General features: G+C 43.3%; 1 protein-coding gene across 10 annotated transcripts in view; it reads right to left on the reverse strand.

Moving 5' to 3' along the window:
* Window positions 1-22,998, reverse strand: part of LOC110535683 (transducin-like enhancer protein 1) — a 39,595-nt gene that overhangs the window by 13,778 nt on the left and 2,819 nt on the right. For 7 of the 10 annotated variants that reach the window (XM_021620849.3, XM_021620848.3, XM_021620851.3 and 4 more), the window contains exons 5-8: window positions 5,087-5,149; window positions 4,850-4,954; window positions 3,104-3,290; window positions 2,833-2,849 (exon numbers count right to left, since the gene is read on the reverse strand). In XM_021620849.3, the coding sequence (XP_021476524.2) occupies window positions 2,833-2,849; window positions 3,104-3,290; window positions 4,850-4,954; window positions 5,087-5,149 (372 nt within the window). Of the gene's footprint in view, window positions 1-2,832; window positions 2,850-3,103; window positions 3,291-4,849; window positions 4,955-5,086; window positions 5,150-7,618; window positions 7,865-22,998 lie in introns of those variants that run through there. The other 3 variants (XM_090190100.1, XM_090190099.1, XM_021620850.3) reach the window with 3 other exon arrangements.

The following is a 22,998-nucleotide window of genomic DNA, read 5'->3' on the forward strand; positions in this document are numbered from 1 at the left end:
CCTTGTGTCATGCAGTCCCCACAACTACACCATTTGGATAGTGGTGGGGTTACACATACATATTCATTTCGGGCACATTGGAGCAACACAGCGAGAAGGCCCTGATTAGTACGAGTTGTTCTGCCGCTCTATCAGTCCTCCCTCTCCTAGCTCTGTCCAGCTTTTACAGCGGCAGCTAAAGGGCAGTGTGTACTTGTGTGTGTGATTCACTTCCACCATCCCCTCCCCCAGTTCCTGACTCTGTGGATTAGCCCATCATGTTGGAGTCCATTTAGGCCTAAATCTGTCATTCAAAATGTGCCTCCAGGAGCTACACACAGCCCCAACAGACAGGCCGTGGGGGAGGGAGCCCCCCCCCTCTTTCTCCCCATGCCTCCCCTCTCCTTGTCCCCAGCCAAAGGCTCCTACACACCCTCCCTCTCAGGGGGAACATTATTTAAAGGCTTTAGAAAGCAGATTGCTGACCCACAAACACAAGCAATTTCCCGCCGTTCTGAGGTCATACAATGCTCCCCCCTGTCAGTGGCTGTATTAAACACAATGAGACCCTTTAAGCGTGGGATTAGGAGAGTGGGAGGAGCAATCTGCTCACAATTCAGGGGCAGTGAAGGGTGCTTTGAAGGGCTGGTCATGGCATGCTTAGTCACCTCCTGTACTCCCTGTTCATCCGCTGCCGCGCATGACTCCAAAACCATCATTATGTTTGAAGACCACATCACTGTGGTAATCTTGATCGACAATGACACAGCCTACAAGGTCAGAGCATCTTGACTGGCTGCATCACCGCTTCGTATGGCAACTGCATACCAACAAGTGCTCAGTATATCTGGGAAACCCTTCAACACTGTTGGAAAAGCATTCCAGGTGAATCTGGTTGAGAGAATGCCAAGAGTTGGCAAAGCGGTCATCAAGGCAAAGGGTGTCTACTTTAAAGAATCTCAAATATATTTTGATTTGTTTAACACTTTTTTGGTTACTACATGATTCAATGTGTGTTAATTCATACTTTTGAGGTCTTCACTATTATTATACAATGTAGAAAATAGTAAAAATAAAGAAAAACCTTTGAAAGAGTAGGTGTGTCCAGACTTTTGACTGGTGTGTGTGTGATATACATACACACATGAAGTCAGAAGTTTACATACACTTAGGTTGGAGTCATTAAAACTCATTTTTAAACCACTCCACAAATTTCTTGTGAACAAGCTATAGTTTTGGGAACAAACTATAGTCAGTTGGGACATCTACTTTGTGCATGACAAGTTATTTTTCCAATAATTGTTTACAGACAGATTATTTCATTTGTAAATCAATGTATCACAATTCCAGTGGGTCAGAAGTTTACATGGACTAAGTTGACTGTGCCTGTGACAGCTTGGAAAATTGGAGAAAATGTCATGGCTTTAGAAGCTTCTGATAAATTATGTAAATTAGCCTGAGTCAATTGGAGGTGTACCTGTGGATGCATTTCAAGGCCTACTTTCAAACTCAGTGTCTCTTTGCTTGACATCATGGGAAATCTAAAGAAATCAGCCAAGACCTCCCTCAGAAATACAATTGGAGACCTCCACAAGTCCAGTTCATCCTTGGGAGCAATTTCCAAACACCTGAAGGTACCACGTTCAACTGTACAAACAATAGTACGCAAGTATAAACACCATGGGACCAAGCAGCCGTCATACCGCACAGGAAGGAGACGTGTTCTGTCTCCTAGAGATGAACGTACTTTGGTGCAAAAAGTGCAAATCAATCCCAGAACACGTGTAGATGCTGGAGGAAACAGGTACAAAAGTATTTATATCCACAGTTAAATGAGTCCTATATAGACATATCCTGAAAGGCAGCTCAGCAAGGAACAAGCCACTGCTCCAAAACCGCCATAAAAAAGCCAGACTACGGTTTGCAACTGCACATGGGGACAAAGATTGTACTTTTTGGAGAAATGTCCTCTGGTCTGATGAAACAAAACTAGAACTGTTTGGCCATAATGACCATCGTTATGTTTGGAGGATAAAGGGGGAGCCCTGCAAGCCAAAGAACCCCATCCCAACCGTAAAGCACGAGGGTGGCAGCATCATGTTGTGGCGGTGCTTTGCTGCAAGGGGGAATTGTGCACTTCACAAAATAGATGGCATCATGAGACAGGGAAATTATGTGGATATATTGAAGCAACATCTCAAGACATCAGGAAGTTAAAGCTTGGTCGCAAATGGGTCTTCCAAATGGACAATGACCCCAAGCATACTTCCAAAGTTGTGGCAAAATGGCTTAAGGACAACACTCCTTATTGGAGTGGCCATCACAAAGCCCTGACCTCAATCCTATAGAACATTTGTGGGCAGAACTGAAAAAGCGTGTGCGAACAAGGAGGCCTACAAACCTGACTCAGTTACACCAGCTCTGTCAGGAGGAATGGGACAAAATTCACCCAACTTATTGTGGGAAGCTTGTAGAAGGCTATCCAAAACGTTTGACCCAAGTTAAACAGTTTAAAGGCAATGCTACCAAATACTAATTGAGTGTATGTAAACTTCTGACCCACTGGGAATGTGATGAAAGAAATAAAAGCTGAAATAAATAACTCTCTCTACTATTGTTCTGACATTCTTCTAATAAAGTGGTGATCCTAACTGATCTAAGACAGGGAATTTTTACTAGGATTAAGTGTCAGGAATTGTGAAAAACTGAGTTTAAATATATAGGTGAATGTAAACTTCCGACAGACAGACAGAGACAGACAATATACATATATATATACAGGTGTGAACGTTGGAATGAGTAGGGGAGGGTATGAGGAGGAGGATGCAGCCAGAGGTAACAGGAAGTACTTACTGTGCCCGGCTCTTGCTCTGTTCCCATAGCAACGATGACACAGCATCAAGGTGATAAGGTCATCAGGGCGCACACGAGGGAGGCACGACAAAACACACAAAAAGAAAGAAATTCTAATCCTGAGCCCTGCACTTGTGGTGTTCAGTATATTTATTATAAAACAAACCCAATGATGATACAGTCTTGTCAGTTTGGTCTGTCTATGTGGGCGGGCTAGACAGACTCCTCCTTAGGTGCAGGCCCAGCAACAGTGGGTGTGGCTGCTGCTCACCTCTTAGCTGCTCGGCCTCCGCCGTGTGTTTCTTGTCCTCTTTGCCCACCAGGTGGTGCGGTGGCGCCCCCAGGGCACTGGACAGGGCGAGCAGGCTGGCCCCTCCCCCCAAGTGGGCTGGGTTGAGCCCAGCCGGGTGGGGGGTGAGGGGGACATGGGGGCCGTGCGCGTGGGACAGATGCTGATGCTACAGGAGAGAGAGGGAGAGGCAATCAATTACTAATCCATAATCAATATGGCCTACCACTGGAAAGTGTGTCAATCAATACGACAAGGCATTAATACACAAACGGAGCCGAGTGATCAATGTGAAAATATAGAGGAATTCATGACCCTTCAGTTTTTCCATCAAGAGCAGCTTTCAACGACATGGCATGCTTACAAATAATGTCAGAGGCAGTAAACCTCCCCTTTAACACACACACACACAGTTTCTCACACACACACCTCCCTCTGGGGTCAAACAATAAACAATGGTGACAGCTGGGATCACAGCCCAGAGCCTGAGGGAGGATACGAGAGGAGGGTGTTATAGAGAGCTACAGCTGCTGCCTGCAGGCCAGGGAGGGTGGGGGCTCTGCTGGATTGGGGGCGTTTAGCTGTCAGGTCTCGGTGTCTTTCACACCAAATCAGGTGCTCGTCTGAGCGTGAAATGCTTTTGTGTTCCAAAACATAAATTATTGCGTCTTCAGACAGTAGCCACGGGAATCAAACCCCTGAGGTTTGCCACGGGGGGAGGGAGATTTCAGCAGTAGAGTGGGGGAGGGGTGGTGGTGAAGGTCAACCCTCTTTATCTCACCTAATTGACTAAGCAACCCCCCCTTCAGAGAACCACAGGAGAGACGCCACAGCACTCTATCCCCATCTCCATGCCTACTCATTCACAGCGCTAATCCCTGGGCTTGCCCTCCAAAACACACACGCACCATCCAAGCCCTTGTTCGCTGTGCCAAAACAGCACAGCAAAGGACGCTCTCTCACACACACAGTGAGAGTCAATGGAGGGGAGGTATTGGTGGAGGCAAGGGGAGCCCTGTGTGTTAGGGGGTGTTAAGGTGTCCACATGCTTCCCAGCCAAAACAGTTTGGAAGAGTTTGTGCATATATTATCTACGCCCCTTCATTGGGGATTGGTTAACAGTAGGGATTCTTCAATGAGACAAATCATTTCTCAAGCATTTTTTTTATTGAGAAACACTGCACAAAACATCTTACATAGTTAGATGTAAATTGAGTCATCTTAGATTAATTCTACAACGTCTCCAAATAGAGAGACAGTACACTCTTGCCATTTTTTCTTGTTTTTCAAGCAAAGGTCTTAAGGGAGTATGTGCCAGCCGAACTGAAGAATGCTGACGCCTTTAGGGTAAGCCGCGGGGGGGTGAGAGGGTGGCCACGCTTCATTACACTCATTTAACACACATAAACAGGGTGACTGACAGCTTGGTGAGAGGACCAGACGCTCAAACCCTCTTCATACACACACTAGAATCCTGCAATTAAGACACAAATGGCAACTGCCACCCCCTGCCACAGCCATCGAGCAAAGCCCCCACCCCCTCCAAAGCCCAGAACCGTTGAGAAAATCCAAAACAGCAGCCTACACACAGCAGATCTTATGGTTGCCAAACACAGTAGTACCATATCCTTGGGTAAATGACTCCGTAATATTTCAGTAATAAAATGTCACATACACACACCATCACAGTACACACAAACACAGGAAGTTGTAGTAGAGTGCATTTACTGTGGGTGGTAGACCGGGAAGGACACGTACCCCGATGACAGAATTCAGTTCGCCCATGGTGACCTGCTTGGCCCTCTCCACTGCCTGGATCACCTGCTGTTGGTGCTGCATGGGCACACACATACACACAATACAGGGGAGCGAAAGAAGATTGCAAGAGGCTTACCTGTTTGTGCCTTTCAATGTTCAGCACGTAATACCTTTCATAGTACTGTGAACACACACACACACACTTACCTCCTGTGAGAGGAAGGGGATGACTTGTGCACAGATGGTATTGAGCCTCTTGGCAATCTCGGTCTGTTGGATAGAGTAGAGGATGGATGGATAAGTATGGGCAATGTCAACAAAAACCTGGAATAGCCGCACAACTACAATCAGCCGTGCACTGAGATCCAAAGGGATTCCCGATTGTATTCACAGCTAGTATGTTCAGGTCAACTCCACCTGGGGTGTAAGCATTAGTGCACACCATAGCAAAACGTTTTGCAACAAGAAGGTTGTGCAATGAAAATTAGAGGACAAGTTCAGGCATGTCCCTCCCCATTTCGGCTTGATTGCTTTCAAGTACACCATAGGTCAACTCCACCTGATATCCCCATGTATGTGTGATACTGGAGAGTTACTGAAGGAGAAGGAAGACATCTAACTGCTCATAGGAGCAACTGCTGCTATCGGTCACGACATGGGCTCAATGCACACAACACATATTAGTCAATATGGGTATGAATGACTCCATACACACAATTAACTTGGGGGGGCACATGCAGTTGTGCGCATACATATGTCCGAGTGCACCACAGACATACGTGTGCAAACCAGAGCATGTGAGTGGAGTTTAGCTGTTGGAAATCCGAGCAGTGAGGAAAAGCTGCTACTCCAAAATTCGCTCCATCCATTTCAAAATTAAAAATCACAATTTAACCAACAATCTATTTTTGTGACTACCTGGACCTACCATTTGGCTTTGAAGTATTGAAACAAAACCATATGATTTTAATGAAAAGTACTTTAATAAACATGAAAATGTGACAGTAAGAAGCGCTCATCATTTCAAATAGGCTACATGAAATTTAGCCTGAAATATTCCATGGGAAGTTAAGCCCTGGAATTTGAGGAATTTTGCTTAAAATTCATCAAAAAAAGTTAGCTTATAACAGTGAACCATTTTTGTGGGATACACAAGACAATTCTAGGTCTTAACATATTTTGGTTAAACTATCCCCAATTCAACAGAATTGCAACTCTCTGCATCTTCCACCACATGTGCAGTGCACTCCTCCATCACATGTACAGCTGATTTTCAAGATCTTGTACATTAATGAGATTTTTGGTAATTGGTATTTTATTAGGATCCCAATTAGCTGTTGCAAAAGCAGCAGCTACTCTTCCTGGGGTCCACACAAAACATAATACAGAACATCATTAGACAAGAACAGCTCAAGGACAGAACTACATACATTTTTAAAAAGGCACAAGTAGCCTACATATCAATGCATACACACACTATCTAGATCAAATAGGCGTTGTGCCACGAGGTGTTGCTTTATCTGTTTTTTGATATCAGGTTTGCTGTTTATTTGAGCAATATTTGATAGCAAGTTCCATGCAATAAGGACTCTATATAATACTGTACGTTTATGGAATTTGTTCTGGATTTGGGGACTATGAAAAGACGTCTGGTGGCATGTCTGGTGGGATAAGCGTGTGTGTAAGTTGACTATGCAAACATTTTTTTTGTTAATTAGTAAAATCACCTGTTTCCATACATGTTTCATTTTAAAACATGTATCTTACAAAGGAGTTGTTTACTCTAACTGCTTAACTATTTATCTGTACATGGAATTGTATTTTTTTTCTACTCGTTTTTTCTAATCTTTACAGGAAAATGCCATGGGCACTATCTGATTGGCGACATTTCACTGCAGCTAATGTAGAAGGAAAAGCTGTGTACATTTGCAAAAGCTGTGCCAAATCATATGCAAAGAATGCAACAAAGAAGCAGAATCATCTAGCCAAGTGTATAAAGTTCCATCAGCACTCACAGCAAACAACCTCTGACAAAAGTCCCTCTACTTCTATTCAAGGTGAAAATTATGAAATCAGACACCTTATCGATAGCAACAGTTCATGGTTCTCCTGGATTCAGAAGTTTTTTTGACTTAATGGAGGAACGTAGTCAGAGAAATGGTGATGAATGTCTTGTTTGAGCTGTGTATGCAACTGGTTCACCTCTGATGCCCACAGTCAATGTGTATTGGAAGGAGGTCGACAAATTAAATCGTAATGGCCGATTTCAAGTTTTCATAATCGGAAATTGGTATATTTGGGCTCAGATTTTCCGAATTATTTTATTTAAATGTTTATTTATTTTTTTAAATACCTTTATTTAACTAGGCAAATCAGTTAAGAACACATTCTTATTTTCAATGATGGCCTAGGAACGTTGGATTAACTGCCTTGTTCTGGGGCAGAACGACAGATTTTCACCTTGTCAGCTCGGGGGATCCAATCTTGCAACCTTACAGTTAACTAGTCCAACGCAATAACGACCTGCCTCTCTCTCATTGCACTCCACAAGGAGCCTGTTACGCGAATGTAGTAAGCCAAGGTAAGTTGCACGCGAGGAGAGGGACGGAAGCTATACTGTTACACTGGCAATACTAAAGTGCCTATAAGAACATCCAATAGTCAAATGTTAATGAAATACAAATGGTATAGAGGGAAATAGTCTTATAATTCTTATAACTACAACCTAAAGCTTCTTACCTCTACAAGAGCACAGACAAGGGACAACAGACACACCGGTCTCATTGCAGATGAGCTGAAGGCAGTCATCAATGACCTTGGACCACAGAAGATATTTGCACTGGTGACAGACAATGCTGTGAACATGAAGGCTGCTTGGCCTAAAGTGGAGGAGTCCTACCCTCACATCACACCCATTGTCTGTGCTGCTTATGCATTGAATCTGCTCCAAAAGGACATTCTGGCACCTAAAACAAGGGATACACTCTACAAGAGAGCCAAGGAAATGGTTAGGTATGTGAAGGGTCATCAAGTAATAGCAGCAATCTACCTCAACAAGCAAAGTGAAAAGAATAAGCGCACCACATTGAAGATGTCCAGCAACAACCGTTGGGGTGGTATTGTCATCATGTTTGACAGTCTCCTGGAGGGGAAGGAGTCTCTCCAAGAAATGGCCATATCACAGTCTGCTGATATGGACAGCCCCAGCAATAGGATCCTACTGGATGATGTATTTTGGGAGAGAGTGGTAAGCAGCCTAAAACCTATAGCAATAACAATTGCGCGGATTGAGGGAGACAATGCCATCCTGTCTGATGTTCAGACTCTGCTTGCAGATGTAAGAGAAGAAATCCGTACTGCCCTGCCCATTTCACTGTGCTCCAAGCAGAGGAAACTGCAGTTCTGAAATACATCAAAAAGCGTGAAGACATCTGCTTGAAGCCGATACACGCAGCAGCATACATGTTGGACCCCAAGTATGCTGGCAAGAGCATCCTGTCGGTTGCAGAGATCAACAAGGCCTATGGTGTCATCACTACCGTGTCTCGCCACCTTGGCCTGGATGACGGCAAGGTTCTCGGCAGTCTGGTGAAGTACACTTCCAAGCAAGGGCTTTGGGATGGAGATGCAATATGGCAGTCATGCCAACATCTCATCAGCCACCTGGTGGAAGGGACTGTGGATCTGAGGGGACTGTTGCCTCCATCATCGTCCAAATCCCACCAACATCAGCCGCCTCAGAGTGCAATTGGTCCTTGTTTGGGAACACACACACCAAAGCACACAACAGGCTGACCAATACAAGAGTTGAGAAATTGGTCGCTATCCGGACAAATTTTAGGCTTTTTGAGCCTGACAACGAGCTATCCTCAACAAGGTTGGAAAGTGAGAGTGAAGATGAGGCCTCAGAGTCTGATGTTCAAGAGGTGGACAATGAGGAGGTCCAGGGAGAAGACATGGAAGCCTGAAAGGAAGACAACCAAAGCGTTAGTGTCTAGACTATCATTATGTTGAAAATATTTTAGGGAGATGCGATGGATCATTCAATATTCCCTTTCTTTTGTTGTTCGGTGAAATCATCCCATGTGAAGAGTCAACTCATTTAATTAAAGTTCAATTCGTAACTAAATTGTTTTTTTATTTCTATTGGAGGGATTTAATCATTTGCAATCTCTACATATTATAAGGTAAATGGTTTATGTTTGTCTCCATATGATATGGCAAATATAACCAATGCAAAAAAACATCTACATTTAAATGGTATTAATTTGCATATATTTCCATTAATTCCCATATATTCCCACCTCTGAATATTCCCCAAATTATGCAACCCTACTGGGGACAATAAAAGGCCACTAAATTGTGCAGTTTTGTCAAACAAATCAATGCCACAGAGGTCTCAAGTTGAGGGAGCATGCAATTGGCATGCTGTGACTGCAGCAATGTGCTGCAGAGCTGTTGCCAGAGCACTTAATAATGTTCATTTTTATAATACAAGCCACCTTCAACGTTGTTTTAGAGAATTTGGCAGTACGTCCAACTGGCCTCACACCCGCAAACCATGTGTAACCACGCCAGCCCAGGACCTCCACATTAGAGGTCGACCGAATCAATCGGAATGGAAGATTAATTAGGGCCGATTTCAAGTTTTCATAACAATCGGAAATCTGTATTTTTGGGCGCCGATTTTGCCGATTTATTTTATTTATACCTTTATTTAACTAGGCAAGTCAGTTAAGAACACATTCTTATTTTCAATGACGGCCTAGGAACGGTGGGTTAACTGCCTTGTTCAGGGGCAGAACGACAGATTTTTACCTTGTCAGCTCGGGGGATCCAATCTTGCAACCCTTACAGTTTACTAGTCCAACGCTCTAACCACCTGCCTCTCATTGCACTCCACGAGGAGCCTGCCTGTTACGCGAATGCAGTAGAAGCCAAGGTAAGTTGCTAGCTAGCATTAAACTTATCTTATAAAAAACTATCAATCATAATTACTAGTTATAGCATGTCCTGCGTTGCACATAATCGATGCAACGCTGGGGGATGATTTAACAAACGCGCATTTGCGAAAAAAGCACAAACGTTGGACGACTGTACCTAACCATAAGCACCAATGCCTTTCTTAAATTCAATACACAGAAATATCTATTTTTAAACCTGCATATTTAGCTAAAAGAAATCCAGGTCAGCAGGCAATATTAACCAGGTGAAATTGTGTCATTTCTCTTGCGTTCATTGCACGCAGAGTCAGGGTATATGCAACAGTTTGGGCCGCCTGGCTCATTGCAAACTAATTTGCCAGAATTGTACGTAATTATGACATAACATTGAAGGTTGTGCAATGTAACAAGAATATTTAGACTTAGGGATGCCACCCGTTAGATAAAATACCGAACAGTTCCGTATTTCACTGAAAGAATAAACGTTTTGTTTTCGAAATGATAGTTTCCGGATTCGGCCATATTAATGACCAAAGGCTCATATTTCTGTCTGTTATTATGATATAATTAAGTCTGATTTGATAGAGCAGTCGGACTGAGCGATGGTAGGCAGCAGCAGGCTCGTAAGCATTCATTGAAACAGCATTTCCGTGCGTTTTGCCACCAGCTCTTTGCAAGCACAGCGCTGTTTATGATTTCAAGCCAATCAGCCTAATGGGCCGCGGCTTTTGTGGAGCGATGGGTAACGCTGCTTCGAGTGTGGCTGTTGTCGATGTGTTCCTGGTTCGAGCCCAGGTAGGAGCGAGGAGAGGGACGGAAGCTATACTGTTACACTGGCAATACTATAGTGCCTATAAGAACATCCAATAGTCAAAGGTATATGAAATACAAATGGAATAGAGAGAAATAGTCCTATAAATACTGTATTAACTACAACCTAAAACCTCTTACCTTAGAATATTGAAGTCTCATGTTAAAAGGAACCACCAACTTTCATATTTATATGTTCCGAGCAATGAACTCAAACGTTAGCATTTTTTTACATGGCACATATTGCACTTTTACTTCTCCAACACTTTGTTTTTGCATTATTTAAACCAAATTGAAAATGTTTCATTATTTATTTGAGGCTAAATTGATTTTTATTGATGTATTATATTAGTTAAAATAAGTGTTAATTCAGTATTGTTGTAATTGTCATTATTACAATTTTTGGTCCTCCAATCGGTATCGGCGTTGAAAATTCATAATCGGTCAACCTTTACTCCACATCCTGCTTATTCACCTCCGGGATCGTCTGAGACCAGCCACCCAGACAGCTTATATGAACTGTAACATGAAATTGAAATTGTTGCATTTATATTTCAGTTTATTTAGGATATAGTATGATTAGCCTTTTAAAATTATTTCAAGGCTGTAGCCTACAAATACAGTGGGGCAAAAAAGTATTTAGTCAGCCACCAATTGTGCAAGTTCTCCCACTTAAAAAGATGAGGTCTAATTATCGTCATAGGTACACTTCAACTATGACAGACAAAATGAGAAAAAGAAAATCAGAAAATCACATTGTAGGATTTTTTATGAATTTGTTTGCAAATTATGGTGGAAAATAAGTATTTGGTCAATAACAAAAGTTTCTCAATACTTTGTTATATACCCTTTGTTTGCAATGACAGAGGTCAAATGTTTTCTGTAAGTCTTCACAAGGTTTTCACACACTGTTGCTGGTATTTCAGCCCATTCCTCCATGCAGATCTCCTCTGGAGAGTGTGATGTTTTGGGGCTGTTGCTGGGCAACACGGACTTTCAACTCCCTCCAAAGATTTTCTATGGGGGTGAGATCTGGAGACTGGCTAGGCCACTCCAGGACCTTGAAATGCTTCTTACGAAGCCACTCCTTCGCCCGGGCGGTGTGTTTGGGATCATTGTCATACTGAAAGACCCAGCCACGTTTCATCTTCAATGCCCTTGCTGATGGAAGAAGGTTTTCACTCAAAATCTCACGATACATGGCCCCATTCATTCTTTCCTTTACACGGATCTGTCGTCCTGGTCCCTTTGCAGAAAAACAGCCCAAAAGCATGATGTTTCCACCCCCGTGCTTCACAGTAGGTATGGTGTTCTTTGGATGCAACTCAGCATTCTTTGTCCTCCAAACACGACAAGTTGAGTTTTTACCAAAAAGTTATATTTTGGTTTCACATGACCATATGACATTCTCCCAATCTTCTTCTGGATCATCCAAATGCTCTCTAGCAAACTTCAGACGGGCCTGGACATGTACTGGCTTAAGCAGGGGGACACGTCTGGCACTGCAGGATTTGCAGGAGTGCAGGAGTCCCTAGTGCAGGAGTCCCTAGTGGCGTAGTGTGTTACTGATGGTAGGCTTTGTTACTTTGGTCCCAGCTCTCTACAGGTAATTCACTAGGTCCCCCCGTGTGGTTCTGGGATTTTTGCTCACCGTTCTTGTGATCATTTTGACCCCACGGGGTGAGATCTTGTGTGGAGCCCCAGATCGAGGGAGATTATCAGTGGTCTTGTATGTCTTCCATTTCCTAATAATTGCTCCCACAGTTGATTTCTTCAAACCAAGCTGCTTACCTATTGCAGATTCAGTCTTCCCAGCCTGGTGCAGGTCTACAATTTTGTTTCTGGTGTCCTTTGACAGCTCTTTGGTCTTGGCCATAGTGGAGTTTGGAGTGTGACTGTTTGAGGTTGTGGACAGGTGTCTTTTATACTGATAACAAGTTCAAACAGGTGCCATTAATACAGGTAAAGAATGGAGAACAGAGGAGCCTCTTAAAGAAGAAGTTATAGGTCTGTGAGAGCCAGAAATCTTGCATGTTTGTAGGTGACCAAATACTTATTTTCCACCATAATTTGCAAATAAATTCATTTAAAATCCTACAATATGATTTTCTGGATTATTTTTCTTTCATTTTGTCTGTCATAGTTGAAGTGTACCTATGATGAAAATTACAGGCCTCTCTTATCTTTAAGTGGGAGAACTTGCACAATTGGTGGCTGACTAAATACTTTTTTGCCCCACTGTAAATACAATTGTGAAGCATTTGCATGTGTGACATACTAGTTTTGCATGAACGTCAAGCTTCAGGCTCATGCAATGGTGCCTGGAAAGCAGGCCAGCAGCGGAGAACACACTCTTGCCAGGCTCGGCAGGGATACATTTTTTAAAATTCTATTAGGTAGGCCCAAAGGTTTTTAGCCAAAATAACCCTAGCAAAACAGAATGCTCCATGAAACAGGTAATATATGTCAGGCCTATTGGGCCAAAATCAACAATAGCCTATTGAATAGATAATAGAACGAAAATGAAATCAACTTAAGAGATCAGATTTTTAATTTATACACACTAGCTACCCACCTCATTCCTTTCTGTTAACAAGTGCACGTAAGTACACCATGTATTTTCAGATTCACAATGACTCTTTTGTAGTGAACACTACATCACTGCACTCCCGCTCTTCCTCTTGGTGCTCTTGGTGCATCTTTGTAAGTCACCATGATTTTGCACCCAAGTGTTATCAGTTTCCTTATGAAAATATTTTGTGAATTCCATGACAGCAGCAAAAGCTAGGGGCTATTGCAGCACACAAGTAGCCTACAAATGCATGCTGGGACGGGTATGCCCTGAGCTCTACTGGAGCAGGCGAGAAGGACGATGCTCCAGCACTCCATTTAAAATGGACACGCTCTGCTCCTAGCACCACTCCAGCTTTGCTCACATACTCTGGTGCAGACACAGACACACAAAGCAGTGAATCAAAGACAGGCCCCAGCCTTGCTATCATGTCAGCCTTAGATTAGGTTTCACAGTGTCTCACTCTTCTATTCTTCCACTCCCATCGGCGCTTAAAATAATCTCATCACTACTAATTTAATTTGGTCCCACTCATAACCATGGCCGGGCATCCGGCCCCCGGAGGTGATTGCGATTGGCTGGATACCCTATATCCCCACGGAGGGGGCAAATCAGATGATCCAGCTGAAATTACATATCGGTCAAACCGATTGATACGAGGCGGGCCAGGGTACAGGGGGAACTAGAGGAGCCTCCGAATGCAGTAATGGGATATTACTCAGACACATGCACACACTCGCACAGACACTCACGACGCAGACCATTTTCCTTTGAAAAGCTGGTGAGAAAAATTGAGTTATGTATCAAGTTTCTCATTGCAGAAGTGACGACCTAGGATCAGGTCCCCCCGTCCATGTAATTGTATTCATTGTGATCTAAAAGGCTAAACTGAGCCTAAAATCAGCATTCCTTCTCTAGGACGCTTGATACATACAGCCTCAAATCTCCATAAAATAAAAACACGGCTGCACCAGAAGAGGACTTGCCATCCCTGAGCCTGGTTCCTATCGGTTTCTTCCTAGGTTCCTGCCGTCTAGGGAGTTTTTTCTAGCCACTGTGCTTCTGCATTGCTTGCTCTTTGGGGTTTTATGCTAGGTATCTGTAAAGCACTGTGACAACTGTTGATGTAAAAAGGACTTTATAAAATACATTTGATGAATTGAGTTCCTCCAGCCAGTCTTCTAGCAGCCCAGCTATAGGCCATGTCCTCATGTGACACGCCCTCAGAAGCCCGGCCTGACAGGTTTATCATTAGCACACACACACACACACACACACACACACACACACACACACACACACACACACACACACCTACACCTGCTGCAGGCAAGCTCCTAGAAACACACCAGATAACCTATAATACCTGGCTAGGCAATAAAATACCTGCCTCTCCCACTGTGCTTTCCCAGAATGTCTAAGGGGTATTCTTAGCCAGCAGATAGGTACTGCAGGCCATGAATAGGCTGTGTCCAGTACACTCCCGCTAAGCTAAACATGCGGGAGGGAGCTAGTTACAGGGAAAATAAGCTTCCTGAAGCATTGAGCATTTCCAGTCAATTGTGTCAAAAATAGGTTCATTACTTGAGGCTTTGATCAACACAGTGTACAGTAGTTGTACCTGCTGGTCAAAATAATTTAGAGCAGCCAAATTATTATAGATGACGTCTCACCAGGGTAGCCTTTTTGCCTTCTACCAAACCAATCAGGTGGCTGTTCGACAAAACAACGCTTCAATTGTCAGTGATTACATGCTTCTGATAAAGTGACAAGTATCTGCCCACTGCTTCGAAGTAAACTGCTTAGCGATTTCAATGCATGAATCGGATCACTGGCATCAAACGTAACATCACTAGAGGGAGCTAACGGGATTAATTAAGGGACGGTTAAGGAAATAATCATGTGACCCAGAGCTTTGGGCCAAAGTGGGTAAGTGTGATTTACCTGCCTGTGTCTTACCCAACCACACTCCAAAAGTCAGACAGTATGGTGGTTATCACACATGCCAGAGGGTTACATTGAAAGGATCGCCTGTCGTCATTGAGTAGACTGACACTCTTATGCAGAGCATTCAACTAGGGTAGTAGGTGACAAAACAAACCACACATCCCAATCATGATGAGTTCTCAAGTCATCACCTAGCATATGATTGGAGGCCTTCAGGTCATAGGTCAGAGGGTGTGACCTGAGCAACAGGGCCTGCCAGGTGGCAGAGAAAGTGAGCCCTACAGGGACTAGGAGGACATATGTTGAATTTCAGAACCACCCCACTCTCTTAAAGATCAACTGCCCTTTATAACCAACTTCTCTGGTTTGAAATGGCCTATGGCATCGATACGGGTCAGAAACATGAATTCCAGTGTCAAAATTGACTAAAGTGTAAATAGGATAATATGAGTCATAAACAGAGTTTGGTAAGTGACTGTGTCATGACTTAAGGGGTTGGTTTGGCTTACTTGAGTGCATTCAGGAAGTATTCAGACCCCTTGACTTTTTCCACATTTCGTTACAGCTTTATTCTAAATTGGATTAAATAAAAAAAACAATCCTCAATCTACACACAATACCCCATCATTTCAAAGTGAACACGGGCTTAAAAATTTGTGCACATTTATATATATAAAAAAAAAAAACAGAAATACCGTATTTACATAAGTATTCAGACTCTTTGCTATGAGACTCGAAATTCAGCTCCGGTGTATCCTGTTGTTTCCATTGACCATCCTTGAGATGTTTCTACAACTTGATTGGAGTCCACCTGTGAAATACCGTATTTACATAAGTATTCAGACTCTTTGCTATGAGACTCGAAATTCAGCTCCGGTGTATCCTGTTGTTTCCATTGACCATCCTTGAGATGTTTCTACAACTTGATTGGAGTCCACCTGTGGTAAATTCAATTGATTGGAGAAGATTTAGAAAAGGCACACACCTGTCTATACAAGAACCCGATGGTGATTCTGCCAGAGCTCCTCTGTGGAGATGGGAGAACCTTCTAAAAGGACAACCATCTCTGCAGCACTCCCCCAAATCAGGCCTTTATGGTTGAGAGGCCAGACAGAAGCCACTCAGTAAAAGGCACATGACAGCACGCTTGGAGTTTGCTAAAAGGCACCTAAAGGAGATTCTCTGGTCTGATGAAACCAAGATTAAACTCTTTGGCCTGAATGCCAAGTGTCACGTCTGGAGAAAACCTGGAACCATCCCTACGGGATGAAACATGGGGGCAGCATGGGGAAGTTTTTCAGCGGCAGAGACCAGGAGACCAGTTAGGATGGAGGGAAAGATGAACTGAGCAAAAGTAGAGTGAGATACATGATGAAAACCTGCTCCAGAGCACTCAGGACCTCAGACTGGGGCGAAGGTTCACCTTCCAACAGGACAACGACCCTAAGCACACAGCCAAGACAACGCAGGAGTGGATTCGGAACAAGTGTCTGAATGTCCTTTAGTAGTCCATCCAACCTGACAGAGCTTGAGAGGATCTGCAGAGAAGAATGGGAGAAACTCCCTAAATACAGGTGTGCCAAGCTTATAAGGTCATACCAAAGAAGACTCGAGGCTATGATCGCTGCCAAAGGTGCTTCAACAAAGTACTGAGTAAAAGGTCTGAATACTTATGTAAAACAAACATACACACACATTTGAGAAAACAAAAATCCTGTTTTTGCTTTGTCATTATGGGGTAGTGTGAGATTGAGGGGGAAAAACAATTTAATCTATTTTAGAATAAGGCTGTAACGTAACAAAATATCAAAAGTGAAGGGGTCTGAATAATTTCTGAATGCACTGTACGTCAACAATTCATTCCCCCTTTTGCCTATTGTGACCCAGTGTTTTCTGTGAAAAGACTGGGCGAGCTGCCTTTACATGGCCTGGTGCCCTGTGCGGGTGGAGGACCAATGGAATGGTTGAAAATGAGCAAGTCCTGCTCACCAAGGGCACCCGGTCACGCAAAACGAACCTGTCGACTGGAACCTCTTCACCAGACAAAACGTGTGGTTAGTACTTGCCCTTTCTCAGGAAATAGCTACTCTATAGAAAATGGGATTCCGTAAAGTTGATCAACAATCATGGGCATATGTCCAGGATATGGATTACATCCGACTAGTTTCTACTTGGACTGTCAACTGTCAAACATGAGACTGGTGTGTTGGTAAGTAGCTAAGTTTTGTTGATTGTTCATTAACAGCTACAGGCCATTATTTGATAGCTTAGTATCATCTTTTCAGGGCCATGTCTTTCAAAGATAACTCGTAAAAATCCAAATTACTTCACAGATCTTCATTGTAAAGGGTTAAACACTGTTTCCCATGCTTGATCAATGAAACAAACAATTAATGAACATGCACATATGGAACGGTCGTTAAGACACTAATAGCTTACAGACAGTAGGCAATTAAGGTTACAGTTATGAAAACTTAGGACACTAAAGAGGCCTTTCTACTGACGCTGAAAAACACCAAAAATAAAAGATGCCCAGGGTCCCTGCTCATCTGCTTGAATGTGCCTTAGGCATACTGCAAGGAGGCTTGAGGACTGCAGATGTGGCCAGGGCAATAAATTGCAACTAAGACAGCGCTACAGGTAGACAGGACGGACAGCTGATCATCCTCGCAGTGATAGACCACATGTAACAACACCTGCACAGGATCGGTACATCACACCTGCGGGACAGGTACAGGATGGCAACAACAACTGCCCGAGTTACACCAGGAACACACAATCCCTCCATCAATGCTCAGCCTGTCCGCAATAGGCTGAGAGAGGCTGGACTGAGGGATTGTAGGCCTGTTGTAAGGCAGGTCCTCACCAGACATCACCGGCAACAACATCACCTATGGATACAAACTCACCATCACTGGACCAAACAGGACTGGCAAAAATTGCTTGAGTTGCGGTTGTGTCTCACCAGGGGTAATGGTCTGTTTCGGGTTTATCGTCGAAGGAATGAGCATTACACTGAGGCCTGTACTCTGGAGCAGGATCGATTTGGAGGTGGAGGGTCAGTCATGGTCTGGGGCGGTGTGTCACAGCATCATCGGACTTAGTTTGTTGTCATTGCAGGCAATCTCAACGCTGTGCGTTACAGGGAAGACATCCTCCTCCCACATATGGTACCCTTCCTGCAGGCTCATCATGACATGACCCTCCAGCATGACAATGGCACCAGCCATACTGCTCGGTCTGTGCGTGATTTCCTGCACGACATGAATGACAGTATTCTGCCATGGCCAGCGAAGAGCCCGGATCTCATTCCCATTGAGCACGTCTGGGACCTGTTGGATCGGAGGGTGAGGGCTAGGGCCATTCCCCCCAGAAATGTCCAGGAACTTACAGGTGCCTTGGTGGAAGAGTGGGGTAACATCTCACAGCAAGAACTGGCAAAGTCCATGAGGAGGAGATGCACTGCAGTACTTAATGTAGCTGGTGGCCACACCAGATACTGACTGTTACTTTTGTTCATTGACACATTATTCAATTTGTTAGTCACATGTCTGTGGAACTTGTTCAGTTTGTCTCAGTTGTTGAATCTTATGTTCATACAAATATTTACACATGTTAAGTTTGCTGTTGACAGTGAGAGGAGTTTACATAGCCTCTCCTTAACATGTAATGTGAGAGGAAGCTAGCTAGCTCATCATCAAGCAAACCTGATGACGTTTGATGCATGTTGCCAGCTTGCTTTCAATAATGTTGTAACTCAAATTGACTAGCTACAGTTTGCTTTGATTGAATGTCAAAGACTCCCAAATCAAACTCTTGTTTACCTTCAGTCATGGCCGCTACCATTTCTTAATAAGCAGTGCTGAAAAACAAGGCCAAATCAGGAAGTGCAGTCGCCCTTTAACTCTCAGGTACTGCTGGTTTTGTAGTTCACCTGAGGACTGGATAGGCTAAATTTCAACCTATCAGAGGGCAAGATGGAGCTAGACCTAATACCATACCAGTTAATGGAGCTCCATTAAATTCCGTTAGGATCTACGTAAAGTCCCTAGGAGTGAGTTTAGAATTCAGCCCCAATACCTTTATTTGAGCAGGAAAACGGGCCTGCTCTCCATTCTCCTGAAACTCAAAACACCCAGGCAGCAGAGACAGGAGCTCCAAGCCACAGGAGGTTGGTGGCAGCTTCATTGGGGAGGACGGGCTTGTGGTAATGGCTGGCGCGGAATAGGTGGAATGGTATCAAATACATCATGGTTTCCATTAGAGGTCGACCGATTATGATTTTTCAACGCTGATACCGATTATTGAGGACCAAAAAAAGCTGATACCGATTAAATCGGCCGATTTCTTTATTTTTTTATTTGTAATAATGACAATTAAAACAATACTGAATGAACACTTAACTTAATATAATACATCAATAAAATCAATTTAGCCTCAAATAAATAATGAAACATGTTCAAGTTGGTTTAAATAACGCAAAAACAAAGTGTTGGAGAAGAAAGTAAAAGTGCAATATGTGCCATGTAAGAAAGCTAAAGTTTAAGTTCCTTGCTCAGAACATGAGAACATATGGAAGCTGGTGGTTCCTTTTAACATGAGTCTTCAATATTCCCAGGTAAGAAGTTTTAGGTTGTAGTTATTATAAGAATTATAGGACTATTTCTCTCTATACCATTTGTATTTCATTAACCTTTGACTATTGGATGTTCTTATAGGCACTTTAGTACTGCCAGTGTTACAGTATAGCTCCGTCCCACTCCTCGCTCCTACCTGGGCTCGAACCAGGAACACATCGACAACAGCCACCCTCGAAGCAGCGTTACCCATGCAGAGCAAGGGGAACAACCACTCCAAGTCTCAGAGCGGTTGACGTTTGAAACGCTATTAGCGCACACCCCGCTAACTAGCTAGCCATTTCACATCGGTTACACCAGCCTAATCTCGAGAGTTGATAGGCTTGAAGTCATAAACAGCGCAATGCTTGAAGCATTGCGAAGAGCTGCTGGCAAACGCAGTAAAGTGCTGTTTGAATGAATGCTTACGATCCTACTGCTGCCTACCACTGCTCAGTCAGACTGCTCTATCAAATCATAGGCTTAATTATGATATAATAACACACAGAAATACGAGCCTTAGGTCATTAATATGGTCGAATCCAGAAACTATCATCTCGAAAACAAGACGTTAATTCTTTCAGTGAAATACGGAACTGTTCGGTATTTTATCTAACGGGTGGCATCCATAAGTCTAAATATTCCTGTTACATTGCACAACCTTCAATGTTCTGTCATAATTACGTACAATTCTGGCAAATTAGGCGGCCCAAACTGTTGCATATACACTGACTCTGCGTGCAATGAACGCAAGAGAAGTGACACAATTTCACCTGGTTAATATTGCCTGCTAACCTGGATTTCTTTTAGCTAAATATGCAGGTTTAAAAATATATACTTCTGTGTATTGATTTTAAGAAAGGCATTGATGTTTATGGTTATACCTAACCATAAACACATTGGAGCAACTACAGTCCTTTTTCATGAATACGCACCGCATCGATTACATGCAACGCAGGACACGCTAGATAAACTAGTAATATCATCAACCATGTGTAGTTAACTAGTGATTATGATTGATTTGATTGATTGTTTTTTTTATAAGATAAGTTTAGTGCTAGCTAGCAACTTACCTTGGCTTACTGCATTCGCGTAACAGACAGGCTTCCTCGTGGAGTGCAATGTAATCAGGTGGTTAGAGCATTGGACTAGTTAACTGTAAGGTTGCAAGATTGAATTCCCAGCTGACAAGGTAAAAATCTGCCGTTCTGCCCCTGAACAAGGCAGTTAACCCACCGTTCCTAGGCCGTCATTGAAAATAAGAATGTGTTAACTGACTTAGTTAAATAAAGATTAAATCAAGGTGTACAAAAAATTATAATAATAATAATTAACAATTTAAAAAAAAATAAATCAGCCAAATCGGTGTCCAAAAATACAGATTGTTATGAAAACTTGAACTTGAAAACATTACGATTAATCTGTCGATCTCTAGTTGCCATTAGGGATGCACAATATAAATCGGTGAACTTATCGGAATCGGCCGATATTAGCCAAAAAATGCCAACGTCGGCATCAGCCCGATGTCTGGTTTAACGCTGATGTGCAAAACCGATATCAAAGCTGATGTGCATACCTGTATAATGTATAATGTAATGGCGTAATGACGCAATGTAAAATTTAGCGCTACACGTGCAACAAAGCATTCCTAACCTAGCCCACAATATCTGCTGTGTGGATCGAGCAGTCAACAAGTTGAGCAGTCATTTGAAAGAGTAAGAAAATTTCATCTAGACAACTCAAAAGCTAAATTTAATTAAAATGCCAAGATAGTGGAATTCATTGCCCTTGACAATCAACAATTCTCTGTCGTGGGTGATGCTGGCTTTCGCAGACTGGTCGAGCACCAGTACACACTACCAAGAGCGCTATTTTTCAGATGTTGCCCTACCGGAGTTACACAGTAATAGCATCACTGCAAAAAAATAAAAAATTTAAAGAATAAACATTTTAATACAATTGCGTCACTGCTATTAGCTTCACGACTGATATTTGGACCAGCGATATCAGCCCCATGAGCATTTGGAATCTGACAGCACAGAGGGTCGCTGAGGATTTCGTACTGAGAAAAGTCGTATTGCATGCTCATGAATGTGATGGTAGTCATACCGCTGCTGCCATTTCAATGGAATTTAAGAACATGAACACACTCACTAGCTCGATTCGAACAACTGACTCGAGAAATAAGCTCATCACCTGTGCCTGCAGCAGATGTGATACCCACTGTCATGGCATTGAAACGACTGCGCAACAAAACTGCACGCAGGCTGTGAACAAGCGATTCGGTGGCACTCGCTTTACTGTGTCGCCACCATGCTCAATGCTATGTACAAGAACCGCTACTTCAATGCAGACAAAAAAAAACAGGGTTTATGTGAAATGCTACATACACAGCGGAACAAGATGGAAACCGACACAGTGCGCACTGAGGAAGCGAGGCCATGGACAGACACAGCTGAAACTTCACTGCTTGACATGCATGATGAAATCCCAGTTCAGAATGAAACGACGGAACAACGAAACAGCACAGCAAGTAAGTGAAAGAAATAGGTTTTGATTATGTTTTACTGGTAATGGGGACTTAATGACGGCCTACTCTGGCCAAACCTGGATGACGCTGGGCCAATTGCGCGCCGCCCTATGGGACTCCCAATCACGGGAGTCCCACGGGGATTCGAACCGGGGACTGTAGTGACGCCTCTTGTACTGAGATGCAGTGCCTTGGACCGCTGCGTCCATGTGTGTGTTAACTATTTAACTGTACTATTATGCTTAAAAAGGCTGCTAAAATTCTAAATATCAATATTGTTTTTTTTTGGCAAAGGAAAATATCAGCTATCGGACAAAAATGTCATAGTTTAAATAGTTTCCATGCGTTTGATGCCATTCCATTTGCTCTGTTCCGGCCATTATTATGAGCCGTCCTCCCCTCAGCAGCTTCCACTGCTCCAAGGAGAGGCCACATTAGCCTGGGGCTGGAGTGGCCAGAGCAACAGGCTACAGTGAGGAGGCAGTACGGATACGTCACTCACAATACGCCCCACTCTGGAGACAATGAGCAGAAACGGCATCTCCCTCACAATAGGAGGCATGCATTAGTATCAGAAAGTGAGAGGGGGTGAGACATAGAACCCACATAAATCCTCCCTCAGCAAACCACCCAGGCCAATCCACCTCCAATTTCCTCTGTCCTGACCAATCGATTTCTGTGGTAATTACTGGTAAACGCTA

Source organism: Oncorhynchus mykiss, chromosome 11, assembly GCF_057628025.1.
Source record: "Oncorhynchus mykiss isolate SJ-2025 chromosome 11, ASM5762802v1, whole genome shotgun sequence".
NCBI lineage: Eukaryota > Metazoa > Chordata > Actinopteri > Salmoniformes > Salmonidae > Oncorhynchus > Oncorhynchus mykiss.